We start from the raw sequence: 14,843 nt of genomic DNA on the forward strand, positions 1-14,843 counted from the left end.
GGTCTCCTCATGTTCACATTTACATATACATAGGCCACAAATGTATAGCTAGGAAATATTTACAATGTCATAAATTCTGTTAGGTGGCCACTTGCTGTTTGACAGGTCTAGGCACCAAACATTTACGTTACCTCTGGTACACCAGAATAGCCCTGAATATATATTTTTTGTATGTTCAATTTAGCGCCTGCTTGTTCTTTTACAGGGCTCATTTAATCTTGTGTCATCATGCAGACATCCAAGACATCATCACTTTTGGTGTAAACTATTTGATGTGATGTTTATTGTGTGTTATGTGTTGTAATAGCATTGTTATACGTTTACCCTAAGGCAAAACATTTTCGTGGATTTCGCAGCCATCTTACCCACAATTAGAATTGTTTGTAGCTATCACAGCAGTTTCACGCTTCCACGGAAGTTTCACACTTCCACAATGCACTAATTGATGTAGAGCTTGTGTTGTGGCTTTCATTATGTACGTATTGTAGGGCAGCAAAGTTTTATCTGGAATGTGGTTTGTGACTTTGTGTACATGAGTTTTGGTCATTCCACACAACTTGCAAAAGATTTCTTGCATGGTACATGGCACTAAATAGAGAACTGTAAAGTCGAGTTGTTAAACACATGTACTTACAACGACGACTAAAGATTTATTTTATTATGTAACGCAATACAAATCCATTGAGAGATGTTGCATAATCCAGGGCTAATATTGTGAAACAGTCCCTGCACGTAAATAACTCAAAGTAGTGGCCACGTGTCTCTTAATTGGCCGTGTGCTTCGTAGTTTCTTGGCCACATGCCTCACTACAGTGAGTCTTGATTTCCATGTTATTATGATTGTGTGCTGTATAGTCTAGACTCATGCTCAATTAGTGGGTGTGGCTCCATTGCACAATATACTTTTACATGCACGCACCGAAAGTGCATCTCTTTGCATCTAATCTGTACCAAGGGGTAGTGGCCAGTGATCAAGTGTTGCCACTTAACCCTTAAACCCGTATAATCCAGAAAACTGGATTTAAATGCAATAAAATAAGCATGCCTTGCACAAAGCGCTGTAACTTTTGAAGTGTCCATCCTATGGCTATGTAATTTATGACACTCTACTTGTGATGCAACAAGGATTAAAATGATAACTAGGGTTTTACCCTAACGCTAAATGGTGAGGCTAAAACTAGCCATGAAAATAACGTCTCGGTTAGGAAACGCGCAAACCCTTTACATACCTTTATGTGAGTAAACCCACAATCAAAATTAAACACATGGCAAGAATTTTGAAACACAGACACACAACTCGTCACTGTGCATCGCTTCATAACAAGTAAGCCACTGTAGTTACAGTATTCATTTAACTTTCTCCAAGTAGCCCAGTGAACACACTTTTAATCTACACTGTATGTGTATTTGTAGGCTGTAAGAATTAAGTTACCCCACCTAGTGTCGCCATGCGTGCCTATATTGTGTAAATACGCATTTTAAAAAGTTCTCTGCGGGTTTAAGGGTCAACCTTTGAAAGTAACTACCCTTTATGTACCATAATACTTTACAAGATAATATTAAAGCAATGTGCGTGGTAAGATCAAAGGAAAAAGCATGCTTTGTTTCCGTACAACACTGAAAGGAAAAGAAAATACAGCACAGTTGATCATACATATATGTAATATTTCAAAATTGCTCGAAGTAGCCAAAACAATGCTATCTATTTTATGTCCAAACTTACATAAGATACATTAGGCCACTCCAAACAAATTCTCTTTTTCCCGTTCACCACCCGCATCTAGTTACTGTCAGTTCTAAATACTCCATTATTCCGTATTCTTCAATTATTATCTGGTCATTGTTGCATACTGACAGGCTCACTTGAAACTGTGTCAGCTCACGTGTCAGCAGTGCTATCAAGTCGGCACAAACTTCACGTTTGTGTTATTTTTGCAACTTAAAAGGAAGGAACAAGCTTAAGCATGCTTTTACACAGTTTTCAATGGTTGTGCCAGGCAAACAATGACTCAAAAAGCCAAGTGAAAAGCTGCCAATCTTATAATTGAATAATGGAAATGGACCACCTGCCCGCATGCAAATATGCTTAAGTCCAGGACGGGAAACAGAGGGAGTGGCCTTATATAGACACTTCCTGATTGTCTGATGGCTGAAAACCAAAGCGGTTTGAGTTTACAAAATAATCACTATGAACAAGATAATCAGAAAGCACTTTAGACCTGTTACAACACTGCCATGCTCATGGAATATGGAAAATATAGCACTCTGGTTAAAATGCCGTCACCTTTGTCTCATGTTGCATTAGTCTGTCACCCATGCACTTTCCATATTGTCTCATGGTGGTGCTTTGACTAGTATTTATTGTGCTTAAACGATAGAGCCAGCTTTGCACTATGCTGAATAGGCAGGAACTCAAGGCTGGAGGGAAAGGGGTGGTTGCGGAACTTAGCCCCACACTTTAGGTTACAACAAAGCGAATTTACATTACCTGCTGTGCAGCCATAATCTGTTATATACAAAATGGTAAGCACTTGAATATTAAATATCATCCATTTGAAACTCTATATAATGGACACTTTCAGAACTACCAATTTTGAGGGAAAATATTGAGGTTGTTACTGAACAGAGTGAAAATTGTGGGGAACTTGTAGTTAAAAGCATTACCATGCTTGTGTACGGAAAAACAGCAAGATGGGGCATGTTGAGAGGCCAACACAGCTTGATTGTCGAGACCCCGCAAGTACTGTATTTTTTTATACACACAAGCAGGTGGTGTTTTTAAGTGTTACACTGGTTGTACTTCCTGGTTGTCTTGCTCACAGAGGGTTTATCTCAAGCACCTGAACCGTTCAATTTTCAGTGATCCGACTATCGGTATATATAGTAAGTATTAATATAGTCTATTTATAGTTGTAGAACCGACTGGGAGGATTAGTCTGGCTAGTTGTAGCAACATACAATGTCATGCACGTGATCAATTGTGCTGGGGTTGGTTTTTTAACATTCTTTACATCACTGTACTGTATTTGGCCACCTGTACTCTATTTTGCCAATTATCTGTGTAACTGCACTGCATTGGCAAATACTGTACACCAACAGACTGCTGCCAAGACTCAAGAATATTTAGTTGTCCATGAACTTTTAATGATACCAGGGTTATTTCACAGTCAACATTGCTGTACCTGCCACTAATACAGATTCTATTTGACTGTCAATTACAGTATACTGGTGATTCACAAATTGGCTTCCCTAACATAATAACTGCAAGCCTGTAAAGTTTCCATGCTAACCATATAGTAGCCTATATGTATTGCTGTAGACCCATTAGCGACATACAATTCATTCAGCTTAGCCATGTAATTAGTGCATCATTAATTTTGTACATGTTAGTTTACTGCAGTCTATGGAAAGTGTGAAGAACAAAGAAGCGGATGCCTGAGATTGAAAGCTGAGTGTTGACTTAAAGGGCCAGACATTACACCTACTGGCTAGTGTAACAAAGGTGAGCAGACTCGAGGAGTGAATTGACCGCTGCATTTCAAACCTTGCCTTGACGTTCCAACATTTTAGTTCATCACCCTGATGGTGTGGACCTCTCGTAAATGCTTAGAGCCATACGATGTTCTAAGTATGGTAAAGGTAAGGAAGGTTTTATCTCAGGGTTTGCTTTATTCACTGGTTTGTTTCAAGTCTATTCTATTTTAAGTCTATTTTATTGAACAAGTAGTTGGTTGGGAAAAAGCAATATAGCTATGACTGAGGTACATAGGTTCTGTGTGTTAAATATTGGTGTTGCACCGATATCTGAATTAGCCGATTATTCCGATAACCGATATTAAGCAACAGAATTAGCTGATACCAATAACCGATCCGATATACACTAATAACACTAACATTCATCCTCATCATTATTAAATGACTCATATTAGTAACATAACCATTGATATACAGCTCATTCTAGGCTAAAATGTTAAGTCAGATGCATACCACAAGTAAACGTTACTCATGGTAAACAGATTTTAAGTACATTTTACTACTGCTACACAGTTAAGACAAGGGGTAGGTAAAAACAGTGGACCCGGGAACCAAGGACCTGGGACCAGGGAAATCCAACTCTTCTTGCAACTTTTTACACTTCACAGTATTCTATACTTGTACCAGGTACCTTTGCAAGTAGTCTTGCATTGCCAATCCACTTTTCCCCCCCTCGCGGCATCTCGCACTTTGTTTAAACCAATTAGAAATTAGCTATAAGCACCACTGAAAACGTGTCTAAAGCTGGCTGCATTAATTACAGGTCACTCGCTATTTTTGGTGTTTGTTTGCACAATGTTTCTAAACTTTAGTAGCTAGGTGACATAGCTAATAGACTAGACTAGCATGCTCATTGTGCAGCAGGCAAACAATTACCAGCTAAGCCAAGCTAAGCAAGTTCCAGCAGCTCTTCATACATCATGGTGCATTTGTACAATGTTCCTAAACTACTCTAGTAGCTACTCTAGTAGCTAGGCAGCATAATAGACTAGTATGCTTACTGTGCAGCAGGCAGTGGTCTATAAATGCAGTCAGCTTCAGTCACTTTTTAGAGGCGCTTATAATTTCTATTTGGTGTAAACATCGTGCGAGACTACAGAAGGGGAGAAAAAGTGGAGAAAAGTACCTAGTACATGTATAGAATACTGTTAGGTGTATAAAATTCCATACAGAGTTGGATTTCCGTCGGTCCCCGGGTCCCCTGCTCCCGGGTCCTTGGTCCCCAGGTACACTGTTTTTACCTACCCTAAGACAAGTGGCTGGTAGTACAAATAAACCCAAAACCTCAGTTTACTGTTGGGCATGGCCTAAAACCTGACAGTTTATTATGGGCATGGCTTGTAGTCACTGCTAAACCATCAACACATAACTCAATTAAAATTCCTAATAACCCATGTATAGCCTCCCCCACATCATTATACTACACAGCACAGTGGGGATTAACATCGGCTTTGATTTAATCAAAACCGATTAATCGGCTAGTAGCCAATATCGGCCGATACCAATTATCGAACCAATTATCGGTGCAACACTACTAAAGATCATTAGTGCTACTTTACATTGGTGATTTTTATTAGTGTGATAACATCAGCATCTACAGAGAACTGCAATAGAGAACTTATAAAGCTTCAGGTTAGTGGTTATGCAGTATTAATGTAATTATTGCTAATGGGTTATGCGAAGTGTAATCTTTTCTTACAAGTATATATTTGGTAACAGTACTTACGTTTAAAGTCAAGCTGCTGTAAAATAATTACATGTTGAGCTTTTGGCTAGTAAGCTTTTCAGTTACTGTTCAGTGTATGGTTTAGTTAAATGCATATCACTTTTCTGATGTGAGTCTGTTTTAAACAATGTCTACAATGACTGAATTTTTGTCACATTCACAACTATTGTTGCAGTGATTTCCTGTGGTCCTTTCATGGGCTTTGGTATTGTGCAACTATTGGTGTTAAAATTTAACTCTTAGAACAGTCACACACCCATCACATACAAATATATTATGTAACCAGATCTGCTTAAAATCTAAATACTCGTGCAAGCCTAAAATTAATTTTACACTGATTACAATGGATATATTATACAAAATTCAGTTGATTTATTTGATTGCTTTGTTTTTAGTAAAAGAAAGGGATGTAATGATAAAATACTGGATTCTTACCTTATTCACCTACTCATTGTTGCAATAGACAAAAGGATATGTAATTTATGGGTATCCGTTTACATCTGGTCAAATTGATACTGCTCAATTTATGTTTCTTTACTAAATACAACTTTGTATGTAGTGAAAAAGGTGATACAACAACTCACCCAGCAATTAATAGATTCCACTATTCACGGCAAAAATGATGGTGCTTATTTCAACTTTATATGTCACTGTATTTGAAAGTTACAACCGTTTTAATAAGCACCAGAAATTTATTTTCCCTGTACAAATTATCATGCTACTTTGTAAGACTTTTAAAGGTTATTGGCATGAGGCCGAAACTTTTCCAGAGAATACACTTACGTTGTTTGATAATCAGCATTTAAAAAACATGCAATTGTGTCAGGTTTTTGCAGATCCAGTCATGTAAGTGAAAATTTGTGTGTGACAGGAGTTCATAATATTAAATAATATTATTATTGTATGAACTCTTGAAGGTAGTGATTATCTGTATATTAAGTAGCAAATATTTAGCAAGATGTCTTCAGTTCTGTGACCTTGGCATAACTATAATATATAGCTTAAAATTCCTAATTTTTCCTTCTACTTGTCTGTTTACCTTTTTAATAACACAATTATGACTACTGAATCCATGTGTACCACATTAAAATAAAGAATAGCACCAGGAATTCCATAAAATAACTTTGCGTCTAAATGCGCACCCTAATAATCAATTACACACTGAAAAGTGAGGTGGCCATTATGCTTCACTTGTAGCTATGTTCTGCTCATTACACAACGAAGAACAGTACAAGAAACTTCTCTGCAATGAATCCAGTCGCTACAGAAAATGTGGGCAAAAAGCATGACACAGACAGAGGGAAGCCATATAGTACTATCGCAAATTGACACCTTGCCTTGTCAACAAAAAGAACTGGAACACAAAGGAGGACAAAGGTAAGTCCATGATACGTGCATTGTATGTACTGCGGTTGGCAAAAAGACACATCTCGGGACGAAATGACATCGAACAGTGAAAAAATCAATCCCGTAGCCTTATCCATTGTAGAGTTATGCTTGGCTGAAGGCATCAGTTAGTTAGTTAGTCAGAATAAAATTATGTTGAATAGAAAATTTTTAAAATTCCATAGAAACTTGTTGGAAGGGTTTGGGGTCACTCTGAAGGCATTTTTGGGTGTGGCTATGCCTAACCAATACTGCCAAGCAGTTATGAAGGAAATTTGAGGCGGGTTTTAGGGTGATATTTTTGGGCAAGAAAACCCAAAAACTGCATGATCCCTAATTTACAGTACGGTACTGTATGATAAAAATTAAAGCAACACTGTAGTGCTAGGCACAACTATCAATCTGCATCTGCTTTGCATAGTAGTACGTACTTACTATTCTATTCCATGTTTAAAATGCTACAATGAAGTCTCTCTAAAACTCTATGTATGACACAGTAGTATAAACCTCCTGCCAAAATTACTGGTGTGTTAATTTTTATTGTTTTTATTTGTATTTTTTTGCATTAGATTCTTATTCTTCACAAGCATCATTTTTGTGGCATGTTCAGCACACCAAAGGACTGCTTGAATACAGATAATATGAACCTGCAGCACAAAACATATTTTTATTTCACTGATAATTTTGGCATCTATAATTCCTACTGAGTTTTCTGAAGGTTATCTTTTGTGATAAGAACGTGGAAGTCTACAATCGTTAGGAGAGAGAAGATATTAAACAGGTATTTTACTGTATTGTACACATTGTTCTAGTATTAGATGCTAATGTTCCCATTTAGAATGCTGCTACTATGGAGTGCAAGATAAACATCACTTGTCTGTAAAAGATGAATCAAAGACTTATGTTTGTTTCCTTATATCGCACCTCCTTAACATGCCACTAGCTAGCCAAGTGAGCTAAGATGTTTATGTTATGTGCACTGCATCGCCAAATCAACACTTTTCGCTGTCAGCAAAGATGAATGGGACACAAAGAAGGACACTGGTAAGTCCATGAAGAATGCATTGTACGTACTGCAGTATGCCAAAAGGCACCTCTCGGGCCGAAGCAACGTCGAACAGTGAAAAAATTAAGTCTGTAGCCTTAGCCATTATCGAGTTACGCTTGTCTGAAGGAATTGGTCATTCAGTTACTTACTCAGTCAGTCAGTAGAAAATTCCATTAAATAAAGTATTTTTAAAATTCCGTAACAACTTCTTGAAAGTGTTTCGGGTTGATCTGAAAACTTGTTTGGGCTTAGTTTTACCTAACCAATACTGCTTCATTGTTGTCAGGGAAAATTGAAGCTGGTTTTTGGGTAATGTTATTTTGTGAACCACGCCTACTCCTTTATGGTCCCTACTATACACTACTATCGTAGTGTATGATTGCAAAGATACCTTGTTGTTTAGTATATACTCTGATATTCCAATGATTTTATGTCCACCAGTAACCAATTAAAACTTCACCATTCAATAACCTTTTTAATACACCTTCGATATAGAAACAATACACATCAGAATGATCCTTGTACATGATACTATGAACTGTGTGTATTGGAAATGCAAAACTGTAATATAACCCCTTGAAAATAGCATTTTCAGTCATTTTGTTTACTGCTAGGCTGAGAAAACAATTTCTTTCATGTGGAATTTTAATGGGCTATCAATGTCACAGCTGCAGGCTTTGTACTGGTCTAATACTAGATCCAGCCTTTAAACTTGATTGTTTTCCATGTAAACATAGTTTTGTTGTTGAGGTCCAAAAAGTAGGGTTCCAAAAGACTTCTTACATGCCTCCCCTTCTAAAACCACTTAGTACACGTGCTACAAACTCCATAAGAAATTTGGTGCTTTTATCAAAAAGTGAACGATTATCTCAATTATAGAGGGTCTTAGGCACTGCACTATATTACTATTTTATTATTTTAACTAATAGGTTTTTGGTTGTGCAATTATACATATCAGTATTAGTGTGCAATTCTCTGATTTTGCAATTCATAATTTTTTTCGTAATTTGTGACCGTCTCAGCAAAAACCTGATTTGTTTGCACAATTAAATTATTTTTATTCACTCACCATTATCTGCAGTGTCCAAGGAATGGATCAACAAAGTTTTAGCTTTCTGTGGTGTGTAGTTTTGAAATTACAGCGATAGAAAGTAGGAAGAACAAGGAATTGATTTGTACAGTGACTACACTAAAAATAAACTACAGGCGCTTGCATTCGCAGCCATAACTTCCGTTTGGATTTGTCTACAAAGTTGGAATATGGCTTACAATATTCACCATGGATTGGCAGATCAACCAAGGTATAGTTTTAGCCTTGCAGTCACTTGAGCATAGGCATATGAAGGCTGTTTGGTAGAAGAAACGATGACAATCTTGTTTACGTTTACCGCATCGTAAACAAACGCACGTGACACCCATACCGTTGAAGCTACAGAAACGTAACAAAGAGTGTCGAACTCTCCATGAGCAGGCGAATAAGTTGGCATATAGTTTTAATCGATTTGAATCTTCATTCTTTGAGTACTGGCCCAATAAAGACTTGCATATTTTTTCTTGTAGCATGTGTAATTTTATGAATTATTTTTAAATTTCGATTTTCTCAATACACATGCTGGTGCAAACTAGACAGGTTTGTGCCGAGACGGTCACATTTATCAATTACATTGCTATGCACTGCTAATGAAGTGCTTGTTAAACAAACTACTTTTAACACCATAATTATTATGCACAGAAGTATCTTCTAAACTGTAGTTTGACTATCATGTTTTTTTTCCCACAAAATAATTCTCTTTCAAAGCTGCTCTTCATTTTCGTTCATGTATGTAAGGGATACACCCCCTTTCAACTTGAAGGGATAGGCTATTCCTGGTAGTCTATGAAGCCTGCACCATTGTTTTGCAGTTGTAAAACACCTATAAATCCCAAAGGGAGGTACTGTAAGTGGATTACCCGATTTGAAATAGTTTTCTTAAAAGGATCATTAATTAAGTAATTAATTGCGTGGGGGGCTGATAATTCTACAGTGTTTGCTACAACCTTACAACCAAACCTTTTCACGAAAAAGCAAGCCAAGTGGTCATACACTTTGCTACTGGAAACTTATCCAGATACGGTTGAAGATATAATAAACACGGTGAGTGTCTACTGATGGTATCTGTAGCCTTGTATTACTGATACCAATCTGATACCAATACCACTGGTATCAGCATCTATGCAGAAGTTTAATACAGACTTCGTTTTGCTTTTACTTCTTACGTAAAAGCTGCTTTTACATTTATTAATGATTTTGCTCACGTGGTGCATACAGACAAACGTAGATAGATAGGTAGACAGGTACACACATACTTTTAAAAAACAAAAAAACAATTTCAGTAAACCAGGCGCATACCCACAGTCAGCCAAAGGCCAGCTGTGGGTGCACACCTTGTTTAAAAAAGCTAGATTCTTGGACATCACCCTATACAAATCTGAAGGTAAATCCAATATACAATCCAACAATAAAACTCACAAAAGACAATTTCACACCACTCCCTTGACACCTTCAAGGGAACAATCACAGAAGAAGCCATAGAATTGATAAACATTCTACAAAATAATATTGAGTCTGTTCATTCCATATACGTTGGGTAATGTAAACCAAATGTGAGTATGTCAATTGCAAAAACAAATTCAGTTTAAAATGTTATTACAGAAATATTGTACTGGCCTGTTGTTATCAACAACTTTAAACAATGAAAACGATGAACATTTTAACCTGTGATACCTGGTGAATACAATTGGCAATTGAATACGCTGGACACTTACATTTTATTGTGATAGTCACTGTAACATCTGTAACATTATTGACAATATTACTAGCTGAACATGTGTACATTCCAGTGTCTACTCTCATAGCTCCTGTCACCATCAGTTCTACACTTACACTAGTCACATTACCAACACCAGTAGATGACATCACTTCACTACCAGATACTAGTCTCATATTACTTAGACTACTCCCATCACTGTTCTGCCATACAACTGTTGGTGGAGGATAACCTGTAGCTGTACATGTGATTGATCCATTACTTCCTTCAGTGATAGTAAACTCTTGTCCTTCTACTGGTCTAGTAATGTTTGGTGATACTGTGTATATATAAAACACTAATGCAATCATTATAACAAGTAGACAAATTTTCAACTAGAGTAGGGATTATAGCACATCAGTAAAAAGTACTCAGAAATGCAGAGTAGGGATATATCACTTCTTATTGTTTACTGTGACTTAATATCATGGACTACTCCAGCCTGTTTCAGTACATTTTATTGATATGCTATGGTCCTCTACTCTAGTTGAAAATTCTAAATTTTATGCGTGCTTGTTTGTTAGCAATAATATTATTATGACTGGTGAACCCACCCATACCATGAAAGAAATGGCACTGCACGCCCCAGCAATATCAATTATCATCTGAAAAGTGAAGTATCCAATACACTTCATTGTCAGCTATGTTAGACCCACTACAATAAAAAAATGTTCGAAAAGCACCCCTGCAATTCATGCATACCACATCAAAAGAAAGAAATGGACATGCCCCAGTTATATCAATTATCATCTGAAGCAAACATTACACTTTGTTGTCAGTTACGTTCAACCCATTACACAGCAGTACAAATCAAGAACTGTTCAAAAGCACCTCTGATTTAATTAGCTTTTTTGTAATTTGAATTTGTCCTTGCTAATCCTGCATTACTTCTATTTCAAGTTGTTGTGGTTTACATCGTAGGCATGACAACAAACTGTTTTTGCATTTTTGAAAAGAATCATTAATAATTCCATTGTTATTTATCTAAATTGTCTTGTAAAGGTGGTGTATTTTGCTCTTATAGCCCTCAAAATTTGAGGCAAAGTAGCCACTATGAAAAATAGAGACAATTTCCATTACAAAGGGAAGCTATCACATGCTACTACCAAATCGACATTTTTCGTTGTCAACAAAGATGAATGGGACACAAAGGAGGACACTGGTATGCACTGTGGTATACCAAAAGGCATCTCTCGAACATTGAACAGTGAAAAAATCAAGCCTGTAGCCTTAGCCATTGTTTGGCTTGTCTGAAGGAATCAGTCAGTCAGTCAGTAACTCAGTCACGTCAGTAACTCAGTTAGTTACATAGTCATTAAGTAGAAAATTCCATTTAATAATTATTTTTTTAAATTCTGTAGCAACTTGTTGAAAGCATTTTGGATCGATCTGAAGAGTTGCTTGGGCTTAGTTTTACCTAAGCAATACTGCCTGGGAAAATTGAGGCTGGTTTTTTGGGTGATGTTTTTTCATGGGCCGCACCCACTCCTTTGTGGTCTTTCAGAGACATTGATACAATTGCTGCTGCTTCTACTAAAAAAACTATTTGCAGTGATACAATTAGTGGTTCATAGCTTTTATGCATAGTAGTGATGCTCTCTCCATAAGATAGTGTCAAGACAACCAATTTTCCAGTGTGGTGAATGCTGTCAGGAGAAATCCAAACTATCAAGTTTTGCAACTATTGTGATGGTATTTTGGTTTAGTTGCTTTTCGGTTGCCAGCAGAGCCACCCAGAGAAATTAAAGGGCCCAGGGAAAAGAGTTAAAGTGGGGCCCCAGGGGCAAGGAGGGATCCACTCTGAAGCCTAAGTCAAAGACCAAAAAAAAAGAAAAAGGTCATTATGCACCAACAATAACAATAGCCAACTATATCTCAACTACATACATAGCTTGCTACTCTGCTCCTCTGAAGAATATGGTGACTGTTGTATTAGAGTATCTAGATTTTGACTGCCCTAATAGAGTATCTTTTTAAACAGGTATTTAAGGGGCCCTTGATGGGCCCCCTGGGGCCTCGGGGCCTTGGGGGAAAATGTCCCAGTTTCCTCCCTTGTGGGCGGCCCTTGTTATCACCAACCATAAGATCACGATGTCAATTACTGTAAACGTACAGGTGAACTCTACTAAAATACACATTTTTAGTTCCTCATCACGAACAACAATATCCAGTTGATATGGGCATACCACACGGTGGAGTCTGGTTGTTAAGTGCATAAGCCTACTTAACAAGTAATATGCACTTAATATATATGCACTTAATATATATGTACTTAATATATATGTGCGCTTAACAACCAGACTCTACGGTTATTAGAGTGGAGGAGAATCTAATGTACGCATGCATCAGATAAAACTTTGCAACACGAATGACAATTGGCCGGAGTGAAACCAGATAAAATTCAGTTCCGTAAAATGTGATTCTGCTTCTAAAGCAGTGCTGCTTTTAAATTTGCACTGTACAGAGAGTGTATGTAACATAAAGGTTGTTCCTTGAATGTATGCAAGCCATGTAGTTTGCAAGAGGTTAAAATATCAGCAAGTTGTGTTCTGGATTGACTTAGTATTTCTTGACCAGTGTTGTTAACCTAATGGAGTTTAGAGGAGCTTTAACTGCAATTTTAAGTTCTTTATCAACAGATCTGAGGATTTTAGGGCAGTCACCATGTAAACTGTTTAGTTAAGTAACAGGCCACCCTATAGAAACTTTAGCTATATACTGTGTCACTCAGTAGAGAGTTAAGCTATGTAACAAGTGGACCTTTTAGAACTTTTGCTTCATGATAATATTCATGGCAGTGGTCGTGTGTCCAAGAAAGCAGGCACACACTTCTTGAGTGTATTGACAGAAAGAAAGAAAGGAAAAAAACACACACACACACAACAGCATTTTCACGTAATCATAGCTCCATGGCTCCTACTACATCATTTTTACATTATATAAAGCTGTCCACCAAGTAGGGTGGACCACACAGAAAATATTTAATTAAATTACACCAGCCATTTGTGAGAGATGGGTATTCAAAGTTTCAACTTAATTCTTTTTTTTTTCTTAAGCCATAGCAGGGGCGGATCCAGAGTTTCGAAAGAGGGGGGGCACCTTTCTGAAAAACAGTTGAAGACCAAAAAAACTTGCTGAAAACCAGTTGAAGACCAAAAAAAAAAAAAAAAAGGTCACAACAATAATAGCTAGTTATCCTTACCAACTATATCACGTCTGTTATGTAAAATAAAATCCTATTTGTAGCTTCATAGGTAAGCTACACTGCCTCATGAACATTGTGACTGCTTTATTAGAGTAATTGACTGCTCTATTAGAGTATCTCGATCTTGTATGCAATTTCTTGAAGGTTTGGGGGGGGGGGGGGGCATTTGCCCCAAATGCCCCATCCTGGATCCGCCACTGCATAGGGGGGCTACAAGAGCTTCAATTTTTTTCACTCACTTTACAAAAATTAATATAGAACACAAATATAACTCGATTACCTCAAACGTTGGCACAAATGAAGAGCAAATGTGACCACATTTTGGAATATTACTCACATGGCACATTTGACATGTAAAATATTTAACAATTTAGTAATAAGCTTCTTAGTGTAAATCCACTTGTTAATGATTCTAATCAATTTTCAATCCCTTGAATTACAAGAAAGTTTTTGAATTATTAAACTAGGTGTGCGAGAACAGTTGTGGGCACACACCTGGTTTACTGAAAAAGGTTTGGCTAGAACCGTGCGTTTGTGTGTCTGCATGTAGGTCTGTCCAACTCACACATGAGCAAACTTTGAGTTATGTACTTCATTCAATGAATAAAGGCTATTATACGTACTGCTTAACTTTCTGTTTTCATTGTATTTAATTATTTGAAGGGGTGTGTCAGGTAACTGAAACCAGGTGAAACAGTTTAGCCTACATGCTGAAACAAGCGTACTGTATAGCGACTTAAAAAAACACAATAGGCTTGTAAATTACCAACAATGGCATATCTTCTCGAGTTGACAGAGGGCATATCTCCTTTGCATATGAGCAAACAAAAATTAAGAGTAACCATATGGCGCCTGGTTTTTAGTACACTGTAGCACAACATCAACTTGTTTTCAAATTGGACACTACCCTAAAATCACCCTAACCATTAAAATTCTAATTATTTTAAGTGCAACAATATGGGTGATTTTCCATATTTTTATCACATATAAAGCTGAATCTATGTTGCTATGAATCTGATGAAATTCAAGACGTTACAGTACAGCTCACCAGTAACGTCACATGTACACGCACGATGTGCGTGAGGTGCACTCGAGTGA

The 14,843-nt window shown here is 37.2% G+C and overlaps 1 protein-coding gene across 1 annotated transcript in view; it reads right to left on the reverse strand.

The window, feature by feature from the left end:
• LOC136255297 (hemicentin-1-like) overlaps positions 1-11,730 on the reverse strand; it is a 239,616-nt gene extending 227,886 nt beyond the window's left edge. The window contains exons 1-2 of the mRNA XM_066048025.1: positions 11,721-11,730; positions 10,500-10,820 (exon numbers count right to left, since the gene is read on the reverse strand). Of these exons, the coding sequence (XP_065904097.1) occupies positions 10,500-10,820; positions 11,721-11,730 (331 nt within the window). The remainder of the gene's footprint in view (positions 1-10,499; positions 10,821-11,720) is intronic.
• Positions 11,731-14,843: the final 3,113 nt, after the last annotated feature.

The sequence above is a fragment of the Dysidea avara genome, chromosome 5 (assembly GCF_963678975.1).
Source record: "Dysidea avara chromosome 5, odDysAvar1.4, whole genome shotgun sequence".
In the NCBI taxonomy this organism is placed as follows: domain Eukaryota; kingdom Metazoa; phylum Porifera; class Demospongiae; order Dictyoceratida; family Dysideidae; genus Dysidea; species Dysidea avara.